Source organism: Polypterus senegalus, chromosome 15 (assembly GCF_016835505.1).
Source record: "Polypterus senegalus isolate Bchr_013 chromosome 15, ASM1683550v1, whole genome shotgun sequence".
NCBI lineage: Eukaryota > Metazoa > Chordata > Cladistia > Polypteriformes > Polypteridae > Polypterus > Polypterus senegalus.
The window spans coordinates 133,327,014-133,352,379 of record NC_053168.1 but is presented as its reverse complement, the minus strand read 5'-3'; the positions used below and the strand labels follow the sequence as shown (position 1 = coordinate 133,352,379).

The window sequence follows — 25,366 nt, the reverse complement described above, 5'->3', positions numbered from 1 at the left end:
GCGCAAGGCAGGAAACAAACCCTGGGCAGGGCGCCAGCCCACCGCAGGGCACACACACACACACACTAGGGACAAGTTAGGATCGCCAATGCACTTAACCTGCATGTCTTTGGACTGCGGGAGGAAACCCACGCAGACACGGAGAGAACATGGAATCTCCACTCAGGGAGGACCCAGGAAGCAAACCTAGGTCTCCTTACCACTCCAAAACTCCTTTTCATAAAAATATTTTCTTTACTTACGTACAAAAAGTTTAACATTGTTATTTGGGCACTACCACTGTGCCACGATGCTGCCCTTCTTGCCAGCTGTGGAATACTAACATCTTTTGTGCTAATAAATAGTCATTTATACCTGTTACGAGATAGATTTATTCGCCATGTGGGGTCAAAGTGGACAGAAACTTCTTCCAGAAGGTCATTTACTGTCAGCTACTGTCACTTTACCCAATGACAAGGATTTCTGGAGTAAATGGGATGTTGGGACATCTTTAACATTATACTGGCATCACTGTGCTTGGCAGAATGCTGGAGGCATACATAGGTTGAACAGGCACATAAGCTAATCAGATATATTTCAGCCTTTACCTATGGACTTTGGGGGCGGTCTTATCTGTTCATACAGCTTAAAACTTTCACATCCCAACCCACCGCTGTTACTTCTGGTGTGCCCCAAGGCTCTGTCCTGGGGCCTCTCTTCTTTTTATTATTTACCTTCTTCCCCTTGGCAATATTTTTCGCAAATATAACATTCATTTTCACTGTTATGCTGATGACACCCAGCTCTACCTTGCTGGTAAACCCACCTCCTCTTTTCCACCACCCTCACTTATTGACTGCATTTCTGAAATTAAATCCTGGTTCTCTTCAAATTTTCTTAAATTAAACAGTGACAAAACTGAGGTTCTCCTCATTGGTTCAAAATCCTCATTATCCAAAAGCAATAATCTTTCTTTTATTATTGATAACTCTGTTGTTTCCCCATCATCTCAGGTCAAGAGTCTGGGTGTCATCCTCGACAGGACTCTATCTTTCCAATGTCACATTAATAACATCACCCGGTCTGCTTACTTCCACTTACGTAATATTAATCGCATTCGTCCCTCCCTCACTCCTCATACTACTGCCATTCTTGTTCACAGTCTTGTCACTTCTCGGCTGGACTACTGCAATTCACTCCTCTTTGGTCTCCCTCATAAATCTCTTCACAAGCTTCAGTTAGTCCAGAATTCTGCAGCACGTATCATCACTGGAATCCCATCTTTTCACCATATTACTCCGGTCTTGCAGCAGCTTCATTGGCTCCCGATCAAGTTTCGTATTGATTTTAAGATTCTGCTACTAACTTTTAAGGCCATCCATAACCTCGCACCTCCATATCTGTCTGACCTTCTACATGTTGCCATTCCATCCCGTAACCTTAGATCTTCTTCCTCCACCCATCTGACCGTTCCTCCCGCCCGTCTAACCACCATGGGGAGAAGAACTTTCAGCTGTTCTGCTCCCAAGCACTGGAACTCATTACCTGCGGATCTCCGAAATATCAAATCATATTCATCTTTCAAATGTAAACTTAAAACACATTTGTTTAAAATGGCTTTTTCTTCTTCCTCCTAATTATAGTGGTTTTGTTTGGTTTTAATTTTTAGATTTTCTGATGTTTTAAGTTGTTTATAATTGTGTTTTGTATTTATTTACTTAGGGCGGCACGGTGGCGCAGTGGTAGTGCTGCTGCCTCGCAGTTAGGAGACCTGGGTTCACTTCCCGGGTCCTCCCTGTGTGGAGTTTGCATGTTCTCCCCGTGTCTGCGTGGGTTTCCTCCCACAATCCAAAGACTGCAGGTTAGGTGGATTGGCGATTCTAAACTGGCCTTGGTGTGTTTGTGTGTGTCCTGCAGTGGGTTGGCACCCTGCCCAGGATTGGTTCCTGCCTTCTGCCCTGTGTTGGCTGGGATTGGCTCCAGCAGACCCCTGTGTTTGGATTCAGTGGGTTAGAAGATGGATTTATTTATTTATTGTTTGTTCGGTGTCCTTGGGTTCTCTGAAAGGCGCCTTGTAGAAATAAAATGTATTATTATTATTATTATTATTATTATCTTGTCCATGGTTAAAATCGCATGGATTTTTTTTATCTATTCTCAGCTGCCTTTACTCTGTCTTACTGATTAGCAGCCATAAGCACAAGAGAGACGCTAAAAAATGTCCAGGCGTAAAAATACAGCTTGATGCATGTACAGTACATGGAGGTTGGCCCAGTAGCATGTAGTTAGCATGGCTGCTTCACAGATCCAGCATCCTGGGTTCACATCCTCACGTGGTCACCGTCTACACCAAGCTAGGTGGACTGGCAGATAATTGAGAATCCGCTGAATCATCACAGAGGGACTTGGACAGTATACAGCAGGGGTGTCCCATTCCGGTTCTGGTGGGCCGCAGTGGCTGCAGGTTTTCATTCCAAACCCTTTTCCTAATCAGTCACCAGTTTTCACTGCTAATTAACTCCTTTTCTCTTCATTTTAATAGCCCTGTTTTGAAAGATTCAGTCCTCTGAATTGATTGGTTTCTTCTTTAAATGGCAGCCAAACAGAAATGAGATGTGAAACGAGCCAACCGATGACCAAGCTAAACTGAAACGTCAAACTCCAACCAATTTCACTCCAACCAGTTTCTTAATGAGAAGCCGATTCTTGCTGTTAATTAAAGCCGGTACGGTCGCTACTCTCGTTCTGCCACAGCAGACTGTTGATTTTCTGTTTTTTTCTAAGACCACCGTCAAGATGTTTTGGTGACCTGAGCAGGCCAACATGACTGGGACCTTCATCTTTCTTCATTTTCAGGTTAGCCGGTCATGTGGCTCATTATTTTTTGGCTGCTCATTAAGGAAAAAGAAACAACCGAGGGGGTTTGAGTCACGTCAATTAAAACGCAGGCAAAACAAGTTAATCAGCAGCAAAAACGGCTTACTAATTAAGAAAATGACTAGGATGAAAACCTGCAGCCACTGCGGCCCACCAGGACCAGAGCTGGACACCCCTGTTTTAATATAACATCTGGGATCCACTGTATTAATCATCTATCTATTTAAAAGATTTTGATCTTGTCGCCTCTTAATGTTGTTTGCACTCATTATTGAAGTGAAATTGGCTGGAGTTTGACGTGCCAATTTAGCTGGTCATCCGTTGGCTCGTTTCACATCTCATTTCTGTTTGGCTGCCATTTAATGAGGAAATGAATCAATTCAGAGGACTGAATCCTTCAAAACAGGGCTATTAAAATGAAGGGAAAAGGAGTTAATTAGCAGTGAAAACTGGTCACTGATTAGGAAAAGGGTTAGAATGAAAACCTGCAGCCACTGCGGCTCACCAGGACCGGAGTTGGACACCCCTGCTTTAAAATAAACTCTGGTCCAAGAACAACAACAACAACAACATTTATTTCTATAGCACATTTTCATACAAAAAAATGTAGCTCAAAGTGCTTTACAACAAAAGAGGACTGTTTGACTTATATTAGGTAGATTGCCCAGAGGGGACTGGGCGGCGGCACGGTGGCGCAGTGGTAGCGCTGCTGCCTCGCAGTTAGGAGACCCGGGTTCGCTTGTTCGCATGTTCTCCCCGTGTCTGCATGGGTTCCCTCCAGGCGCTCCGGTTTCCTCCCACAATCCAAAGACATGCCGGTTAAGTGGATTGGTGATTCTAAATTGGCCCTAGTGTGTGCTTGGTGTGTGGGTGTGTTTGTGTGTGTCCTGCGGTGGGCTGGCACCCTGCCCAGGATTGGTTCCTGCCTTGTGCCCTGTGTTGGCTGGGATTGGCTCCAGCAGACCCCCGTGACCCTGTATTCGGATTCAGCGGGTTAGAAAATGGATGGATGGATGGACTGGGCGGTCTCTTGGTCTGGAACCCCTACAGATTTTATTTTTTTTCTCCAGCCTTTGGGGTTTTTTTTTTGTTTTTTCTGTCCCCCCTGGCCATCGGACCTTACTCTTATTCTATGTTAATTAATGTTGACTTATGTTTATTTTTTATTGTGTCTTCTATTTTTCTATTCATTTTGTAAAGCACTTTGAGCTACATTTTTTTGTATGAATATGTGCTATATAAATAAATGTTGATTGATTGATTGATTGATACATAATGAAGAATAGAAAAATAAGAGACATAGTAAGAAAATAAAATAAGTCAACATTAATTAACATAGAATAAGAGTAAGGTCCGATGGCCAGGGGGGACAGAAAAAACAAAAAAAAAAAACTCCAGACGGCCGGAGAAAAAAAATAAAATCTGCAGGGATTCCAGGCCATGAGACCACCCAGTCCCCTCTGGGCAATCTACCTAACATAAATGAAACCGTCCTCTTTGTATTTATGGTTTTCACGGAAGGATTTGATGATGATGATGATGATCACGTGGACTTCTGGCTTTTAGTCCATCAATGCTGGGGCATCATGGTGCTTTGAGTAGGTTGGTGGTGGCGCAGGCAACCAAAGGGATGCTGTTGAAAACTTGTTAAGGGCAGATTTCGCACAAACGTTAGAACGTTATTCTTCACATAAAGAACCCTAGACACATGGAATAAATTACCACGTGGTGTGGTGGGGAGTGGGACTTCAAGGACCCTCAAATGTTCACTTGATGACATTTTGGATGCTCTATCAGGGCGCAGTGGCTGCGGGTTTTTGTTCCAACCCAGTTGCTTAAGTAGAAAACAATCCTTGCCAATAATTACATTTCATGGCTTGTTGGCGCTTTAACTCTGCTATGTCAAGTCATTCTCATAGCCTAGATTTTTTTTTTCCATTCTAAGGATATCATCCAAATACTCTGAAGTGTAAAACGGATGGATAATTCTCAACCCTTCACTTTTTTCTCTTCTCTTTCCTTCCAAGTATTTAGTTAAACCGAATAGCGCACGGTAAATACACACAGGTGTAAAGGGGAACAAGCAGAATGGCTAACTGCTGGTTTCTTTTGTCATTTGCATCTTATTGTTAATAAGGAGCAATTAAACTGAGAATGCAGCTGTTTAAGACTTAAATAAGCAATAAGGGTTTAAACTCTTAATGAGGGAGACAACTAAAATGAAGCAGAAGTGTTTCTTGAGCAATAAGTGCTTCTTATTAAGCAATTGGGTTGGAACAAAAACCTGCAGCCACTGCGGCCCTCCAGGAATGACTTTGCCCACCCCTGCGTTGAATAGGACAGACAAGCTTGTTGGGATGAATGGACTGTTCTCGTCATAATTGTTCTAATGTTATCTACAGAGTTTGCATGTTTTATGGTTGTTGTTCAGCTGGGCTAACTAAAAGTACACCAAGCGTGACAACATCATCATCGCAAAGGAATGTCTTGTTTTTTCTGTCCTCCCTGGCCATCGGACCTTAACTATATTCTATGTTAATGAGTTTTGTCTTATTGTAATTCTTACTTTGTCTTTTATTTTTTCTTTTCTTCATCATGTAAAGCACTTTGAGCCACATTATTTGTATGACAATGGGCTATAGAAATAAATGTTGTTGTTGTCGTTGTTGCTGTAGCCTGCTATCTCCAATCCAAAATTTGGGCCTTGGCTGGAAGTGATCCTAGGAAAAGGATTAAAGTGGCTGTGAACAACCCAATGGCTCTTTGAGCTCAGAGTCAGGAGTTGAACTTCTAACACCATCAGGAAGAAATGTCAAGATTACATACAAACAGTGAGAGAGAGACAGAGAGGTGGCAGGTGACTATGGAAGTGCCACCCTAGACGGTATATAAACCTGTGTGGGCAGGCAGGCCCTGAGAGCTTTCAAGTTTACACTTGTTTATTAGTTCGTTGTATTCTCTTTATTTAATAAATGTTCCGTTTTAGAATGTTTAACTTCCTTGTTTTATTGGGCAAATTGGGGGAAGGCTACTATAGCATTCCCTCTTAGTGACTTTGTATTATACATGTACATCGCAGGGCAGCACAGTGGCGCAGTGGTAGCGCTGCTGCCTCGCAGTTAGGAGACCCTTAAGGGTTCGCTTCCCGGGTCCTCCCTGTATGGAGTTTGCATGTTCTCCCCTGTGTCTGCGTGGGTTTCCTCCCACAGTCCTAAGACATGCAGGTTAGGTGGATTGGCATATCTAAATTGGCCCTAGTGTGTTTGTGTGTGTCCTGTGGTGGGTTGGCACCCTACCCAGGATGGGTTCCTGGGATTGTGTTCGGATTCAGCAGGTTGGAAAATGGATAGATGGATGTACATCACATACATATTCATTTGTTCATTCATACATTTTCTAATCTGCTCATTAAGTTCAGGATTGCAGGAAGCTTGTGTCGGGCCCAGCAGTAACCTGAAGCAGCGTAGAAACCAATCTTGGATTGGACGGCAGTCCATCGCAAGGCCCATTCACAAGCACATCCACACTGTGGCATATAAGAGACACCCATTAACCTAACTTGGACATTTTATCCATACATATACGCATGACAATAATGCTACCAAAATGCTACTACACATACAAATGCAGGTAGGCCCTTGAGTATGGAGGAATATTTCGGACAAAATGAAATAAATAAATAAATGCGTAAATAAATAAAAGTACTGTGAAATGTGAGCATAAATAAATAAATGTGTCATGAAATGACAGCCTTAATAAATAAATATGTCATGAAATGAGAGCATAAATAAATAAATGTGTCATGAAATATGTTTTTCGTTGCTTATTTATTTATTTCATTTTGTCCGTAACATTCCTGCAAACCGTCATGAAATACGGCTTGAAATAAAACTGTTTTTGAAATTATCGAAGAACAGGTGGAACGGACTCTACTACACTCCAGTTCAGGTGACACAGTTCCCTGCTCTAGACGTCCATCCTTTGACATTCCAGCTGAGTCAATAGAACATCTTCTGTTATGCGGTTTAAAAGTACAACAGATTGCAGATCTGTATGGTGTATCGGAGAAGACGATCACAAGGCGAATGAGCCAGTTTGATATACGGTAAGCTGCAACGGCTGTATTAGTTTAGGTACTTTGAGGCAAGAGACAACCTCACTTCAAAGGAGTAAAGAAAAAGCATAGGGATGACAGTTGATACAAGTAATTAGAATTGGGAGACAGCACAAGGTTGGAAAAAGGTGGTAACAAGGAATCAAAAAATCTAATAAATAAAGACCAGGGCATAAAACATTATTTGTGGTCAAGAAACGAGCAAGAGCATCAGTGACTAAAGATCATTTAATAACAGCCAAGACATAAGACAAAAATTCAGATGTGAGCGCCAGTAGGCTTTTTGCCAAGAAGCCAAATTATCCGACCTATTCTCTAACATTTCAGAAATTATTTACGGCTCTGATGCTGATCTTTCTGATCATAAAATAGGTCATACGATAGCAATTGACAAGAAGAATTCTTAATTCATTGCAGAATTCTGGTATTTGAGAGTTCCACTAGAGGGGCTCTTTCTCTTGCACGATTTGGCTCAAAACTGATCAGCACATCGTCATCTCATAACAGGATTAGGTTTCGAGTTTGGGATTTTTCCGTCCAGCTGTTTTAGCTCTCGACCGTCTCAAGAAACTGTGACACACAGACACACATAGATCATTGAGATATCAATGTTATCAGTATCAGGGGACCCTAAAACGTCAAGACCACTCAAAAAATGAAGATCAAAATGTCTATTAAATCTAAATATTTCGTTCTTCCCCCACCAACGATAGGTTATGGTGGGAAAGGGCGCAAAGGAAAAATTGTATTCAGGCTAAAAATTCATTTCTAAGTAAACAAATAATTGAGCTTAAATTTTAGGTTGAATACACCTAACTGGACAAATCATGAAGTCCACGGAGCTGACCTTTATACCAATTGAACTATAATGTCATGCCATACGTGATGTCTCCCTTAACATCCACATAGCAACTGCCAACACAAAAGTCCCAAAATGATGGCGCCCATAGAAAAAACAAGATGGTGCAGCGGGACAAAGCAAAAAATAATTCACACAAGTAAAGATGCTGTGAAACAAAAATGTAACCATTAGGAACGTGGGTCTCAAAACCTCTCAAATGTATACATTATGTATTGAGCCCAGAAACAATTTAGAAAAATTAAAATTGAGAGTCAATCATGACACACCACTGTGTATACAGTCACGAGTTGTCACGCAAGGTGCTCTCGGAGTTCCATGGGAAGGGCAGAGTCAACCTGAGAGGTAACGGATAGCAAATAGGTAGAAGAAACAGGTACCACAGAGGCCTGCCAAAGACCAGAGAAGTTCCTGTTGGCTGGGAGACATATGACCGCTATGACATTGTCGGGCAACTGGTGCGCTGGAATTTTCTAGAGGCTCCAAAAACTTTTGTAAAATATTTCAAATTGCTAGTGTTTTTGAACTTTTGGTTGATTAAAAAGATAATGTTTAAAAAATATATTTTATGTTGGAAAACAGAAAACGGTTAATCAGACTGTTGAATAAACGAATGTATTTATTTTGAATGCAAGTTAAAATTTTCGCTGTTCACCATTCTTCATAATATCAACACCAGCGGTGTCAAAAACACATCTCGTGAGACTTAAAAAGTCTCGCTTGTTAGAAGATCTCGCCAATGTACGGATAGAAGAAGGCGGAGCAAATATAGAACGAGAAAATACTTAACGCTACATTTCGGCTCTTGCCGACGAGGAGTATCGCTGTAGCTGCAGCTCTCACCACTTAATCGCCTGAGTATTACTATGGAAAATTAACCTTATTTTCGCTCTGACACCGCTTTTCAACACTTACGAAATGAAGTCTAAGAAACGCAAGAGACTTCAAGGAAATGCGCCCTCTCTCAAAATTGATCCTCGATCAATCTCATATGTGCTAAAAACAATCTCAACGCTCAAATTAATTAAATTTAAGATTTATCCTTTGATTCCTTTATTAATAAAATGTCTTTCAAACTTGTAAAATTAACTGTTTTATTGCATTGTCCATAGATTGTGTCACACGACTTTATTTATGGGCAGTCCTCAAGTGTGCCCGAAGAAAATCTGAAATAGACATGGAATGCCCAAAGCAGCTCCACCGAATATGTTGAACTGAACAACTTTACCACTGATCAGAGCTGTACAGTTGTTTGAAAAAGTAGCTGCGAATATGCAACTGACTTTCTACTCGTAAAACAAGGGTCAAATACTCAGTTCTAAAAGGGCCGCCAACATTGCAATTTCTTCCGATAAATCTTCAATTCTCTCTCTGAAATACGTAATATCTTCGGCAGAATCCATTTAATCGGCAGTAGTAAGCATTTTTCTAATTAATTCTTGTGCTATCGATTCACCAATCAGTAACTAGAGGGCGTGTTAGAGCCCACCCTCTCAACTTTGATGAGTGAAAGTGACAGTTTTATTTCAAGCCGTATTTCATGACGGTTTGCAGGAATGTTACGGACAAAATGAAATAAATAAATAAGCAACGAAAAACATATTTCGTGACACATTTATTTATTTATGCTCACATTTCACAGTACTTTTATTTATTTACGCATTTATTTATTTATTTCATTTTGTCCGAAATATTCCTCCATACTTGAGATTCGCAAGTTTTGGTTTGTCATCAATAATCCTTAAATGGAAATTATTTTGTAAGTTTTGTGACCTATTGCAGAAAAATAAAGATGACACTGTAGCAGTGCTACCTAAATGGACTGCAAATCCCAGCAACCCTAAAAGTACTGTGTCACTGGGCAGCTTCGGTAGTTGCCACAAGGGCTTCTAGGTGAGAGATGAGGGCACTAGTTTTAAAAGTGAGCCGTAACAAACCAACAGGATCGCAATTGAGGGCGTCTTTTTGTTTCAACTCTTCACTGTGCAATTGGATTACAATTACTCCCATCCGATTACAGTTTTCTCTCGATTTATGTTCTTGTCCTGCGTTCGCTTGTTTATGTGATTTCGTCTGGGTTGGAAAACGTCTTTGTCTGGGAGCGCTCTCAACATTTACAAATCTTCACATACATCGCCTTTATGGCAGAACAAAACTTTGCGTAAGTTTCAGAAGGCTGTTCACGTGGGATTTCGTTTCATAACTACACCACAATCACCTGTATCTGTAAAACTGGACTGTGTGTCGTGAGTATTTATGATTTTGTACTTAGTGTTTTATTGCATTTCTTTTGTATCTGTATCTTGTTTACTACTATATATATATATATATCTGAACTACGCACTTCTTCTAGGAAGCACCAATCATCTTTGTCTCGGCAGCCAGACTTACACATGTGATCTGCTTGCACGATGTGTTTCTTGTAATTTTTTTGCATTTTACTCAGTGCAATGAACTTGGAATATACAGTAACATCATGCGCCCAAAACGTGTTCGTGGATTTTCGCATTCGCAAGGATTAACTGTATATTTGAAAGGATACCTAGCTGGCATGAGGCCGCCATCGGCAAGCTCAACATCTAGGTGGTACAGGGTAAGATTAAGCCCCCCATACAAAAGAGCAAGAGACAGACCCTCACCTTCAAAGGGAGTAAAGAAAAGCATAGGATGACAGTTGATATAAGTAATTAGAATTGGGAGACAGCACGAGGTTGGAAAAAAGGTGGTAACAAGGAATCAAAAAAATCTAATAAATAAAGACCAGGGCATAAAACATTAATTGTGGTCAAGAAACGAAGCAAGAGCATCAGTGACCAAAGATCATTTAATAACAGCCAAGACATAAGACAAAAATTCAGATGTGAGCGTCAGTAGGCTTTGCGCCCAAGAAGCCAAATTATCCGACCTATTCTCTAACATTTCAGAAATTATTTACGGCTCTGATGCTGATCTTTCTGATCATAAAATAGGTCATTACGATAGCAATTGACAAGAAGAATTCTTAATTCATTGCAGAATTCTGGTATTTGAGAGTTCCACTAGAGGGGCCTCTTTCTCTTGCACGATTTGGCTCAAAAACTGATCAGCACATCGTCATCTCATAACAGGATTAGGTTTCGTGTTTGGGATTTTTCCGTCCAGCTGTTTTAGCTCTCGACCGTCCTCAAGAAACTGTGACACACAGACACACATAGATCATTGAGATATCAATGTTATCAGTATCAGGGGACCCTAAAACGTCAAGACCACTCAAAAAATGAAGATCAAAATGTCTATTAAATCTAAATATTTCGTTCTTCCCCCACCAACGATAGGTTATGGTGGGAAAGGGCGCAAAGGAAAAATTGTATTCAGGCTAAAAAATTCATTTCTAAGCAAACAAATAATTGAGCTTAAATTTTAGGTTGAATACACGAACTTGGACAAATCATGAAGTCCACGGAGCTGACCTTTATACCAATTGAACTATAATGTCATGCCATACGTGATGTCTCCCTTAACATCCACATAGCAACTGCCAACACAAAAGTCCCAAAATGATGGCGCCCATAGAAAAAACAAGATGGTGCAGCGGGACAATGCAAAAAATAATTCACGCAAGTAAAGATGCTGTGAAACAAAAAATGTAACCATTAGAACCGTGGGTCTCAAAACCTCTCAAATGTATACATTATGTATTGAGCCCCCAGAAACAATTTAGAAAAATTAAAATTGAGAGTCAAATCATGACACACGACTGTGTATACAGTCACGAGTTGTCACGCAAGGTGCTCTCGGAGTTCCATGGGAAGGGGCAGAGTCAACCTGAGAGGTAACGGATAGCAAATAGGTAGAAGAAACAGGTACCACAGAGGCCTGCCAAAGACCAGAGAAGTTCCTGTTGGCTGGGAGACATATGACCGCCTATGACATTGTCGGGCAACCGGTGCGCTGGAATTTTCTAGAGGCGCCGCGAAAACTTTTGTAAAATATTTCAAATTGCTAGTGTTTTTGAACTTTTGGTTGATTAAAAAGATAATGTTTAAAAAAATATATTTTATGTTGGAAAAACAGAAAACGGTTAATCAGACTGTTGAATAAACGAATGTATTTATTTTGAATGCAAGTTAAAATTTTCGCTGTTCACCATTCTTCATAATATCAACACCAGCGGTGTCAAAAACACATCTCGTGAGACTTAAAAAGTCTCGTTGTTAGAAGATCTCGCTCAATGTACGGATAGAAGAAGGCGGAGCAAATATAGAACGAGAAAATACGAACGCTACATTTCGGCTCTTGCCGACGAGGGAGTATCGCTGTAGCTGCAGCTCTCACCACTTAATCGTCTGAGTATTACTATGGAAAAATTAACCTTATTTTCGCTCTGACACCGTTTTTCAACACTTACGGAAATGAAGTCTAAGAAACGCAAGAGACTTCAAGGAAATGCGCGTCCGTCTTTCGAAAATTGATCCTCGCATCAATCTCATATGTGCTGAAAAACAATCTCAACGTTCAAATTAATTAAATTTAAGATTTATCCTTTGATTCCTTTATTAATAAAATGTCTTTCAAACTTGTAAAATTAACTGTTTTTATTTGCCGATTGTCCATAGATTGTGTCGTCACGACTTTATTTATGGGCAGTCCCTCAAGTGTGCCGCGAAAGAAAATTTTTGGACTTAGTGCGCCGAACCTCGAAAAAGGTTGCCTTTCACAGGCCTATGAAAATGGACAAGATTGTGTTGGCCCGCTACTAAAACAACGAGGCGAGGAGCTGTCCTGATGAGGAACCTATACATGGATGCTGGAAAGTTGCTCATGGAATGTAGAAAGTCATATCAGAGGTAGAGAAGAACATCAAGAGATCCTGACAATATAGTTGGTCTTTCCTTGATGGGGTCATCTCTTTCCTACTCTGGAGATCTGAAATAACAGTGTAGGTATGCAAAAGATACTGTCTGAGCTCTGTATAGTTACAATTTTATATCAGTGGGCTACCTTACATCTCCCATGAGATGTGCACCAAACCTGGCCCACTTGGAGGAGATCCAGGGGCAGGTTTCATAATCGGGAGGGATTACATTTCTTGGCTTGCCTGGGAGGTACTAGAGATTTAGAGAAGAACATCAAGAGATCCTGACAATATAGTTGGTCTTTCCTTGATGGGGTCATCTCTTTCCTACTCTGGAGATCTGAAATAACAGTGTAGGTATGCAAAAGATACTGTCTGAGCTCTGTATAGTTACAATTTTATATCAGTGGGCTACCTTACATCTCCCATGAGATGTGCACCAAACCTGGCCCACTTGGAGGAGATCCAGGGGCAGGTTTCATAATTGGGAGGGATTACATTTCTTGGCTTGCCTGGGAGGTACTAGAGATTTAGTTGTTAAAAATTGGGGAAGTCCGGTGTGTTCTGCTTGGCCGTGAGCCAATATGATTGTCATAAAAACAGGACCATAAAAAGTGAGCAAGTGTTTAATATTCCTTCTGTAAAAGGAAGAAACGCTCAAAGATCATTTCCATGCTGAATAAAACACAAGATTTCTGCTCAAAAGCAGAAGTTAGTGACAGGCAGTAACGTTTTGGTTACATAGACAGCTATCCATCCGAAATATCAGGCCTTTAACCTTTCCTTCCTGTTTATTCAGTGTGGAAATAACCTTTAACTATTATTTTAACTCTTGCAGAAGCACACTGACATGGTTTTTCACAAAGTCCACCTCATTTCTGGTAACCATGTACTAAGAATGAGACTTCATCCCAAGTTTTTCGAAATTATTTCACTGATGCTATCCATGGGAAATATATTAATAAGCCAATTTCCTGTAAAGTGTATGCATGACTGGTTGCCCTCATTTAATTTATACCACATGATTCAATCTGCCTCATCTGTCTTATGCATAAAGAGAAACAGGCCATATTATTGAATTGGTTAAGAATGTGTCAGTATTTATGTCATTTTGTATTGTTTGCTTTTTAAACTATTTTTTGGTGTCATCACAACATCATTAAATTTGCCCCTTTTATTGTGGTTGCCAATACTGTTAACATAAAAATGCCATGCCTTCTACACTTCAGAAGAGGTCGCCACCTAAGGCGCAGTACTTCTAATGTTCTAGTACGTTCAGGCCCGGCCAGTACTTGGATGGGAGTCCATCTAGGAAAAACTTGGGTTGCTGCTGGAAGAGAGGTTGGTGGGGCCACTTAACTTGTGGTCTGATTGTGGACCCCCAATGCCCCAGTGCAGTGACACTGTGCTGTAAAAATGGGGCCATCCTTTGGTAACCAGTTTTTGGTTATGTAAAACCGAGGTCCTGACTCTCTGTGGTCATTAAGGATCCTGGGGCATCCTTCGTACAGAGTAGGGTTTATCCCGCAGTCCTGGATAAATTGCCCTGCATGGCCTAGTTATTCTGCCCCCCTAATCATCCCCTGTCTTTAACTGGTTAATTATCTCTCACCACTTCACCACCTAACAGCAAATGTGTGGTGAGCGTACTGGCACCAAGATGGCTGCCGTCACATCATCCTACTGGTTGCTGCACATTAGTGATGGTTGATGTGGCCCCCCCCACTCCCTATGTAAAGCATTTTAAGTAGTGAGAAAAGCAATATATAAATGTAAAGAATTATTATTAGCATGCGGATGTCATTGTGTCACCACTGCTAAAATAAGGGGATTCGATCAAGAAGGCACCCACCCGAACTTTGGATTCTCTCAAAGAAAACATCTTTGCTAAAGACTAAAGATTATACTAGAGTGATTTATTTAGTTTTGACTAACAGTAGGGATTTCCACTTGGCTTTGCTAATTAGCGTCTCGTTATCGCACATTTACAACCCTTGTTCACTAAGGGTGTACAATTATGCCAAAATGATTAATGGACAATAATTGCTTTTGATATTGTTGATGAGATTCATTTCAATTAACAGCACTACAGTGAAACACAGTATATGGCGGATGCAGTATCACATGCCGGAGAGACTTTGGTATTTGGTACACATGATCAAGGGCCCAACGGAGTAGGATCCCTGCTGGTAGTTGATGTGCCCCCCACACTCACTATGTAAAGCATTTTAAGTAGTGAGAAAAGCAATATATAAATGTAAAGAATTATTATTAGTATGTGGATGTCATTGTTTCACAATTGCTAAAATAAGGGGGGGCTCCGTTCAAGAAGGCAGGCACCCGAACTTTGGATTCTCTCAAAGAAAACATCTTTGCTAAAGATTAAATTTTATACTAGAGTGATTTATTTAGTTTTGACTAACAGTAGGGATTTCCACTTGGCTTTGCTAATTAGTGTCTCGTTATTGCACATTTACAACCATTGTTCACTAAGGGTGTACAATTATGCCAAAATGATTAATTGACAATAATTGCTTTTGATATTGTTGATGAGATTCATTTAAATTAACAGCACTACAGTGAAACACAGTATATGGCGGATGCAGTATCACATGCTGGAGAGACTTTGGTATTTGGTACACATGATCAAGGGCCCAACGGAGTAGGATCGCTTCTGGTAGTAATGGGATTTGAACTGCTAACCTTCTAGATACCTGTACAGATCCTTAACCTCAGAGCCACCACTCTCTGAAAAAAAGTTTGAAGTAAAATAATTTCAGGGAAGGCAAACAATTCTTTAGAGATTACGTATTGGGTTATCGGCATACTAACCTGGATGTAACAGTGGTCCTCCGTCCTCAGAACCGTCTTCTACCCCATCTTCGCCCATGGTCGAGACAGGTGAATCATCAGCAACAGAACCCGATTCTGGAGTGCTTGGTCGACTAGCGGAGCCTGACTCGCCCTCACTAGCAGAACCACACTGCTCCCCGCGGGAAGCCGGGACGCTTTCACTGCTGCTTCTCGTCTCCTTCCGATGTACTCGAGAGTGCAGGATCATTTGATGGTAGGTACGAAACACTTTTCCACATTCAAAGCATTCCGCCTTTTTGTTTTGGGGTTGCCCTCTGCTCCGACGAGATGAAGGCCTGTAGTCAAAATCACTATAACTCTCTGGACTGAAATCCCCCGGGGATGGATTCCCATATTTTTCAATTCGGGAATTCGGATGACTTCCATTGCTGCTGCCGTTGCTATTGTTGTTGGTACTATTTCGCCGCTTACAGCTACCCGTGCTGTGGGAGTCCAGGTCTCGTTTCCTTTTCTCTTGAACTGCAATATTATATTCCCCCTTCTCCCTGTCAAACATGTCATCTGCATTCGTAGGTAGTTCATCCCATCCTATAAACTTTGCATAGTCTGAAATTTCTGCCACTCTTCCCTTGGTGACAAGTTGCCAGGCTTGATAGCTACATACAGGATCAAGTTCAGCAACCCTCTTTCCAAGATTTCCCCCGGGTATGTTTTCTAAAGTTCCCGTTGGTCTTAGATTTAGGCACTCTACAAAAGTATCCTTATCATCTCTAAGTTCTGAATTATTGTCGGCCTCACCATTCTGTAGGTGCATTTCAGCAGCTTGGATGTGGACTTTGTCATGTTCCCTCAAGCTCTCTTTGCTATGGAAGATGTTCCCACATTTGGAGCAGACTTCGTACAGACACAGACCCCGTAGAACCGACGTCTCCTCCTGAACCACATCGTTAATTGTAACAACAGCGTCAGATTCACTCTTCAGCTTATTTTTACCGCTAGTCTTGGGGCCGTGGGACTTCATGTGGTTCTTGAGAAACCAGGGCTCCTTAAAACGCCGGCCACAAATATGACAACCGTGATCAAAAGTGCCCCCGTGCTTCTTCATATGGGCCTTCAAGAACCAGGCCTGACTGAATGCCTGGCCACACACTTCACAAGGAAAGTCCCCTTCTCCAGCACCCTGCTCACTTTTGATTGGTTCGTTCAAAGCCACCTCCCGGACGGGAGCTTCAACGGTGATGTGGACCTTTTCAATATGGCTTAGTAGCTGATCCTCCCTTAGCACTTCAAAGCTGCACAGACGACAGCGGTACGGCTTGTGTAGCACCTGAAGGTGCTGTTCTAAATCCTGCTTGCTGCTTAGTTTCCTCTTGCAAAATGAACACTGAAATATAAGCGCCTCGGTACTATCCGTGTTACCTCCATTTTTGTCTTTCTTGATGCTCCGCAGGAGAATCTTGCTGTTCTCATCCTTGGCTATCCTGTTCAGAATTTTATTACAGGCAGAAGTACTTTTCGTTGGACTGGTGCATCCATCCAAACCTTCCGACACTCCCGTCTCCCCAAGCTGGTTCTCGCCAGTTTCTTCATCATCTTCTTCATGACCATGGCTAAGAGTACCCATCTTGTGGGTGCGGATGTGAATTTTTAAGTTCCCCTTTTGCGACGCTCTGTGATCACAATACGGACATTTGTAGGGTTTCTCTCCGGTATGCTTTCTCATGTGCTGCGACAGGGAGCTCTGAAAAGGAAAACTTTTGCCACATATGTTGCAAGCATGAAAGAGGACTTTGTTTGGATCTACATCAGCCCTGTTCATCTTGCTTTCGACAGTGGAACTCTTTTGGTATTCCATTACGTCACCCTTTTCATTGGATTTCTCAGGAACCAGTCGGTCAGCAAACTGTACTGATATATCCAGTCTAATGGGCAGTGCGGGATGTGTGCTTTCAATCATAAGTTAGCTTAAGACAGGCTCTGCAAACTTTTCTCCATTCGCCACCAAGAATTTCGCTCAAATGAAAAAATCCATATTGGTTCTTAGAAATTCAGTGGATTCATCTTCTTTGTTTTTGGACCTGTAAGAAAAAAATAAAGAGAAATCAATCCACAGAAATAATTTAACACCTTATGACAGTACAGTTTGTAGTGGGGTGAAAGAAGAGGCAGGGAAAAACCAAATGCTTGGGATGCCAACCAGGCAAAACCCTATTTAATCTGAACACAAAAAAAACAAGAAAAACTATGAAAAGTATGTGCCTTAGTGCGCCGTTTGAGAGGTACAGGCGTTTTCTTAGAATCATTTTGACAGCAAGCTCTGGTCTTGATCTGCACAGTAGCAAGGTCAGCACAGAAATGAGAAGCCACCTTCCGGGAGCGTTCTGTTACTTATACCGGAAGAGGCGGGGCTTCCTTTGCTTCAGTGGCCTCAAGGGGCAGTTTCTCGGGGCTGTGAGGGAAATAGGAGATAAGACTATAAGCGATAGTGCCTCCTCTCGTTCCGGGGTGGCACTACTTACTTTAGGCAAACCTGGAAGGTGACCCTCTGGCGGGCATGCGAGAAAAAATATAAACTAAGCCTGCCTTCCTCCATAAAGATGCTTTTCCACTGTCACACAGAGGGTTATGACACTTTGTTGATGAGACAGTTTAGCTGTAATCACTCATTACATCCAGATGCAGCATTCACATGCATAGCATTCTCAATAAATAAAAACAGCTCATTGATAGTTGGGAATGTATGTGTATGAAGTCATTAAAATTTTAAGGTTCATTTGTATATATTTAAACAATTCTATTTAAATATTAACCCTTAAAACACCGGAAACCAGCTACAGTCGATTCCCAATGCAATTTGCCAGCACGCCGGAGTCGTGTATATACGGCAAAGTACATTCATTGAACGCCACAACCAGCTAGAGTCGGTTTCCAGTGAAAATTGGAAGCATGCCGGAGCCGAGTATATTCGGTGACATGCATTCGGCGACGTACATTCATTGGACTCTGTAACCGACTAAAGTTGTTTTCCAATACAATTTGCCAGCACAAAGGAGCCGAATAATTTCGGCAACATATATTCATTGAATGCTGTAATCGGCTAAAGTTGCATCACAGACCAATTTGCCAGCACACCGGAGTTGATCATTCCATATCCATCTTCAATGTTCCTTTAGTGTGGGAAGTGATATCCTTCACATCTTCTACAACTCTGTGATGGCTCTGTTATATAGTGCCTTTCATATATACTGTATCTATCTGTCATATAGTGCATTTTCTATGCCTTACTAGAATTAGGATCTATCTATCTATCTATCTATCTATCTATCTATCTATCTATCTATCTAATCTTGCCTACAATACTAAAAGTAGTATCTATCTATCTTATGGGTATAGTGCCTTTCCTATCTATATATCTATTTATCCTGCCTACTGTACTAAACTTAGGATATATCTATCTATCATACTGTATGTACATAGTGCCTTTCACATCTATCTATCTATCTATCTATCTATCTATCTATCTATCTATCTATCTATCTATCTATCGTAAAATTAATATCTATACATCTATCTGTTGTAAAGGATGACCCTGTTGGTTTCCATGGATGCCACCAGGGGGTGCATGCAGGGACTATGAAGCTCTATTTCATTGGGTTTCCATCTCACCCAGGAGTACTTACGGACAAGATATACAGAAGACTGGAGGTATTCCTGGGAGGAAGATAGAAGGAGCTGTCTGTCTCAGATGGATGAGCCAGATTCAGGTGGAAGGCGGATAAACCTTGTGAGAGGTAGTAGAAGAGGCAGTGGAAAAATGGTGGGAAACGCTTGATTCAAAGAATTTCCGCCCACAATAAAAGACTCTTTGTGCCTTTTAACTTGTGTCCATGCCCATTTGTGTTGGGTGTTTGGGGAGCCCCCAGTGTCCACATCTATCTATCTATCTATCTATCTATCTATCTATCTATCTATCTATCTATCTATCTATCTATCTATCTACCTGCCTGTCTGTCTGTCCATCTGTCTGTCATATAGCTCCTCTTGTATCTATCAATCTATCCATCTATAAAAGATGAAAAAACCCTTTTCAAGTTTAGTACACTGCTATATCATATATTGTGAAAAACCACAAGATACATTATAAACAATGGAGTTTTATTAGTATTGTTATTATTCAACTTAAAATGACAGTATTTGAAATTTAACTCAAAAGCTGAGAGTATCCCCAGAGATCGCAATCATCTCAGGTAACCGAGTTATACACACACACGACGTCGATGTGCCTGGAGCCCAACTGCTGAATCATCACATTCAGTGCTCACTGTTGAAGAACGAATAACAAGTGGGAGTGAGCAGCAGCAGTAAGGCATTCAGATCCGATGCACTCAGTTACATTCTGCCAACATCTATTTAAAGATAACATACTGTGGTGTTAACAGCGTGTTGTGTCATATGCTGCAGTTTAGGAAACAAAACAATATAAGGAGAAGGATGGTCACACTTTTCACATATTCCTTTCAGACTAGTGCTTTCATTAATAATTACTGAATTCTTAATGTAGCCATTATTTTTATGTACATTGTCCTGATCAGAGTTGCATGTCACAAAATGCAGTATTTGTAGTTAAATACAACAAAATGGCCACACTTTGATTTTTCAACAAGTCAGAAATCACCTTTAAAAACTAAAACAGAACGACTATACATTATTTTTTTAATATATCTCAGGTGTCAGTCCGGTGCCTATGACATGAAGCCTTATCACTAATCCCCATATCCATTCCCAGTGTCTCTGAGGGTTTATTCTGTGTACTCCAGTTTTTGTCTGCATGCTGAAGTCTGTACATGTTGACCCACACCTTATTAATTTTGCCGTTGATTCATCTGCATCTTCTGAATAAAACATTCCTAAAGCCAATTATGTGGAAGTGTATATACTTATTATTTTCAATAGGCATGATTTAGATTGTTAAGGCAGTGCAATGTCATTGTTGAGTTTCAGGGATATTTACACATTTAAAGCATTCATCAGTGTATGACACTTTTTGTGTGTGTGTGTTTGTGTCTCTGTAAAAAGACCAACCAGTCTAAAGATTTGTAGCAGGGTTTATAGCACACAACACTAGGATGTGATGCGTACCGTGTTGGAAAGTTGAATTTGTGTGGAGGAGGAGGAGGGTGTACCTAAAAAAGTGGCAACAAGTGGTAATAACGAGTACCCTGTCTTCCAATTCCCTGCCATTCCTAACCAGAACATACCTCATATAATAATGATAATAATTCTTTACATTTATGTAGCACTTTTCTCATTACTCAAAGCGCTTTAGTGAGTGGGGAGCCATATCAACCACCACTAATGTGTAGCATCCATCAGGAGCCATTTTTGTGGCAGTACGCTCACCACACATGAGCTGTTAGATGGTGAAGTGGTGAGAGATAGTTAGCCAATCAGAGGCAGGGGATGATAAGGAGGCCAGAATAACTGCGCCTTTTCCAGCAGCAGCCCAAGCTTTTCCTAGACGGCCTACCATCGTACCAACAGGCTTAGCTTCCGATGGATGACCTCTTCTGAAGTGCATGTGGTATGGCTGCCTAACAGAATTTCATGACATGCACAGTGACAACTGTTGCAATACACTTAGAGTTTTTATTCATTTATTTATTTACATTTTTTTACTATTACTAAAGTGCTACTCTGTTGACCTAGTTCTCTTTCTCATGGGTAGAGGGTCGATTTTTTTCAAACCAGTTTTGTTAAATGTGACTTGCATGTATGGAATGTTTTTTGATTTTAATAAAATATATACTAGGGGGCTTTGCCCCCTGCTCAATTCGCGCGCCAACCCCAGGCCTGCATTACGCACTATCCTCGTCGTTTCTCTGCCGCTTGCGTATGGGGATGCGGTTGTACAATTTAAACAGATTGTTATTTTCATTTAAATTCTTACATATGCATAATAGAACTATTTTACATTACAGCGAGTAATTAACCATATTAAAAAATAGTAAAACATAATAATTTGAAAGAAAATTAAGTTTCATTTTGCGTTAGAGTTATTCATTGCGTAATACGATTTTGTTCTGTTTGGATTTGAAATTAACACACAAATAGTTTTTAAACTTACACGTTTACTTTTATTGTAAAACTTGTCGCATAGAATATCGCATTGAATTTCGATTCTGTGTTTGGACTTTCATCGTGACAACGCAACGTATAACTGCCCGTGACTGAATTTTGTTCCTTTCTCTCTATTAAATAAAACGACTTTTTCAAATGTTTGGCTCTGAGATATGCTAATTGTCTTTGCATTCTAACGGAAAACTATTAAGGTTTTAATATGAATGGCATATCAAGATCTCCTCTGGTGTCTAATGTTATCTGTGGAAGATGAACTACATTACCTTTCTTGGATACAGCCTTCTTTCTACAGTAATTCATACGGTGGAAGACCGGATGGTGTTAACGGTTGTAGATATTCTACAGGTTATTGTAAGTTGATGTTTTCATCTTCCGCACGATCACCACCAACTGTTTTGTAATTGATCAACATTTTTGGTGTTAATTCATTTGACTTCATTGTTTCTCGGTGATAAGGTTGCCCGTGTGCTCATTTTTTCTGTTGATAACCCTTCCCGATGAAATTCTTCAATAAGATTTGGACATAATACGTCTTCTTTAATTGGGAACTTTAAGTGAGGAAAACGTTAAAATTAATAAGAGCTGAGAGTGCAGGAACTGTGTCTGTCTAAAGCATTCATATGAATGAGAGGTGAGAGGACAGTGTGCGTGCTTGAATATGGTTGAGAGGAGGGCGGGACTTGAAAAAATCTCATGGCCAAAGTCTTGTCTCGCGGGACTTGAAAAAATGTCTCATCTCATCGCAGGATTTTTTTATATAATAGAAAAAGATATAAAAAAGATACACTTAGCAGCAAGATGTGACGGCTAAGAAACAGAATCCTAGACCCCACAATGTCCTGAAATTAGATAAGTCAAACTTCAGGAGCCATGTAACATTGTGCAACATATTTCACTTTGGCATCGTATATTCAACAAAAATAAGTCAGCAGGTAGATGCGATATTTGATAAAACAAGTAAACCCCATAATTCAATAGCATGCAGGAACACCTTTTTTGCATCAATAACTTCTTTATGGGTTTGTATCATTTTGGAAGATTCCGGACCGCTCCTTCTTTCAAAACGTCTTTGTGATGAAATTCTTTAATAAGATTTGGACATAATACGTCTTCTTTAATTGGGAACTTTAAGTGAGGAAAACGTTAAAATTAATAAGAGCTGAGAGTGCAGGAACTGTGTCTGTCAAAAGCAGTCACACGAATGAGAGGCGAGAGGAACGTGTGCGTGGTTGAATATGGTTGAGAGGAGGGTGGGACTTGAGAAAATCTCATGGCCAAAGTCTCGTCTGGTGGGACTTGAAGAAAATCTCTTGAAAAAAAGTCTCACCTCATCCCAGGATTTTTTTATATAATAGAAAAATATTTAAAAAATACACTTAGCAGCAAGATGTGACGGCTAAGAAACAGAATCCTAGACCCCACAATGTCCTGACATTAGATAAGTCAAACTTCAGGAGCAATGTAACATCGTGCAACATATTTTACTTTGGCATCGTATATTCAACAAAAATAAGTCAGCAGGTAGATGCGATATTTGATAAAACAAGTAAACCCCATAATTCAATAGCATGCAGGAACACCTTTTATGCATCAATAACTTCTTTATGGGTTTGTATCATTTTGGAAGATTCCGGGTCGCTCCTTCTTTCAAAATATCTTCTCGATGAAATTCTTCAAAAACATTTGGAGCATAATATTTCTTCTTTAATTGGGAACTTTAAATGTTATAATTTATAAGAGCTGAGAGCACAGGAACTGTGTCTGTCAAAAGCAGTCACACGAATGAGAGGCGAGAGGAACGTGTGCGTGGTTGAATATGGTTGAGAGGAGGGTGGGACTTGAGAAAATCTCATGGCCAAAGTCTCGTCTGGTGGGACTTGGAAAAAAATCTCTTGAAAAAAAGTCTCATCTCATCCCAGGATTTTTTTATATATTAGAAAAATATTTTAAAAATACACTTAGCAGCAAGATGTGACGGCTAAGAAACAGAATCCTAGACCCCACAATGTCCTGACATTAGATAAGTCAAACTTCAGGAGCCATGTAACATCGTGTAACATATTTCACTTTGGCATTGTATCTTCAACAAAAATAAGTCAGCAGGTAGATGCGATATTTGCTAAAACAAGTAAACCCCATAATTCAATAGCATGCAGGAACACCTTTTATGCATCAATAACTTCTTTATGGGTTTGTATCATTTTGGAAGATTCCGGACCACTCCTCCTTTCAAAACGTCTTTGTGACGAAATTCTTCAATAAGATTTGGACACGATACGTCTTCTTTAATTAGGAATTTTGAAGTGAGGAAAATGTTACAATTTATAAGAGCTGAGAGCACAGGAACTGTGTCTGTCTAAAGCATTCATATGAATGAGAGGCGAAAGGACAGTGTGCGTGGTTGAATATGGTTGAGAGGAAGGTGGGACTTGAGAAAATCTCTTGAAAAAAGTCTCGTCTCATTCCAGGATTTTGTTATATAATAGAAAAATATAAAAAAAAAATACACACTTAGCAGCACGCTGTGACAGCTAAGAAACAGAATCCTAGACCCCGTCAATAACCTGAAATTAGATAAGTCAAACTTCAGGGGCCATGTAACATCGTGTAGATGCGATATTTGAAAAAACAAGTAAACCCCATAATTCATTATCATGCAGGAACACCTTTTTTGCAGCAATAACTTCTTTATGGGTTTGTATCATTTTGGAAGATTCTGGGCCGCTCCTCCTTTCAAAACGTCTTCAGGGGGACGAGATGGCTGTCAGGTGAGCTCTGATATGTGAAACAAGTGTGTCCTTACGTATTCACATGGCCATAAATATATTTACTTCTTTTGTATTTGATCCAGGATCAATTAACTGAAGTGCCCACAGCCAAACAGTAAAGGGTGGTGGTGCCTTGCGTTGTGGCTGATAAAGAAGGCCTCCCTGACATTCTTGGCAAACGGATTATTACTGAACAAATGATAGGGTGCATTACATTGCAAAAAATCATTATTACATATGCAGAAATGGATTACTTAAGCAAACAGCCGAGGACGGGTGTGCTCTGCCATGTCATAATTAATTACAGATCAATATGTGCAAGGAATGTCGGATTCAGATTCCTTTAACAAGGATGAAAGAAGGCTTTGACACTTGAAAGCCTGCACTTTAATGGAATTCCACCGTCGGCTTAAAAGAAACTGGATGTGTAAATGCAGAGTTTTCAAAAAAAATGTAAAAAAAAAAGGAAGAAATTCTGTGCATAGCTCTGTGTGCCAACTGAAAGGAGGTGTGCAAAAGAACTAATAATAATTGGTTAGAAAAGGTAGAACTTTTTGTATGATCTCTTTATCAATTAGGTACTACTTAAAATCATTAAATAGTTCAAAAAAAGGACACAAATATCTATCAGCATCTTTGTGGACACTACAAACTGGACCTGCTCTACAGTATTCAAATGTTAAAGCCTTTTAATATAAACCTGACCTCACCCTACTGCCACCGACAGTCCTGTTAGTGACAGCAGCAGCTCTCTATCACCTATGACAAATGTTTATACGTCTGTTTGCGGGAGGCTTGTGCTCTGTTTTTAAGGCATATCTATTATCACACGTGTTAAAATAGTGGGCAGCTTAAGGGCTCTAGTAGTAATACCCAGCCGCTCCAGCGGTTGGTGCTGTGTAATAATGCCTCTTCTATTCCTTCCTCTGTAGGCCGTAAGATCTGACGTCAATTCGGCTGCCCACTCCTGCCGGAAGTCCTCA

General features: G+C 40.5%; 1 protein-coding gene across 1 annotated transcript in view; it reads right to left on the bottom strand.

The window, feature by feature from the left end:
* znf516 (zinc finger protein 516) overlaps positions 1-25,366 on the bottom strand; it is a 188,628-nt gene that overhangs the window by 73,219 nt on the left and 90,043 nt on the right. Inside the window, exon 3 of the mRNA XM_039736599.1 lies at positions 15,496-17,555. Within this exon, the coding sequence (XP_039592533.1) occupies positions 15,496-17,434 (1,939 nt within the window). The 5' untranslated portion in view covers positions 17,435-17,555. The remainder of the gene's footprint in view (positions 1-15,495; positions 17,556-25,366) is intronic.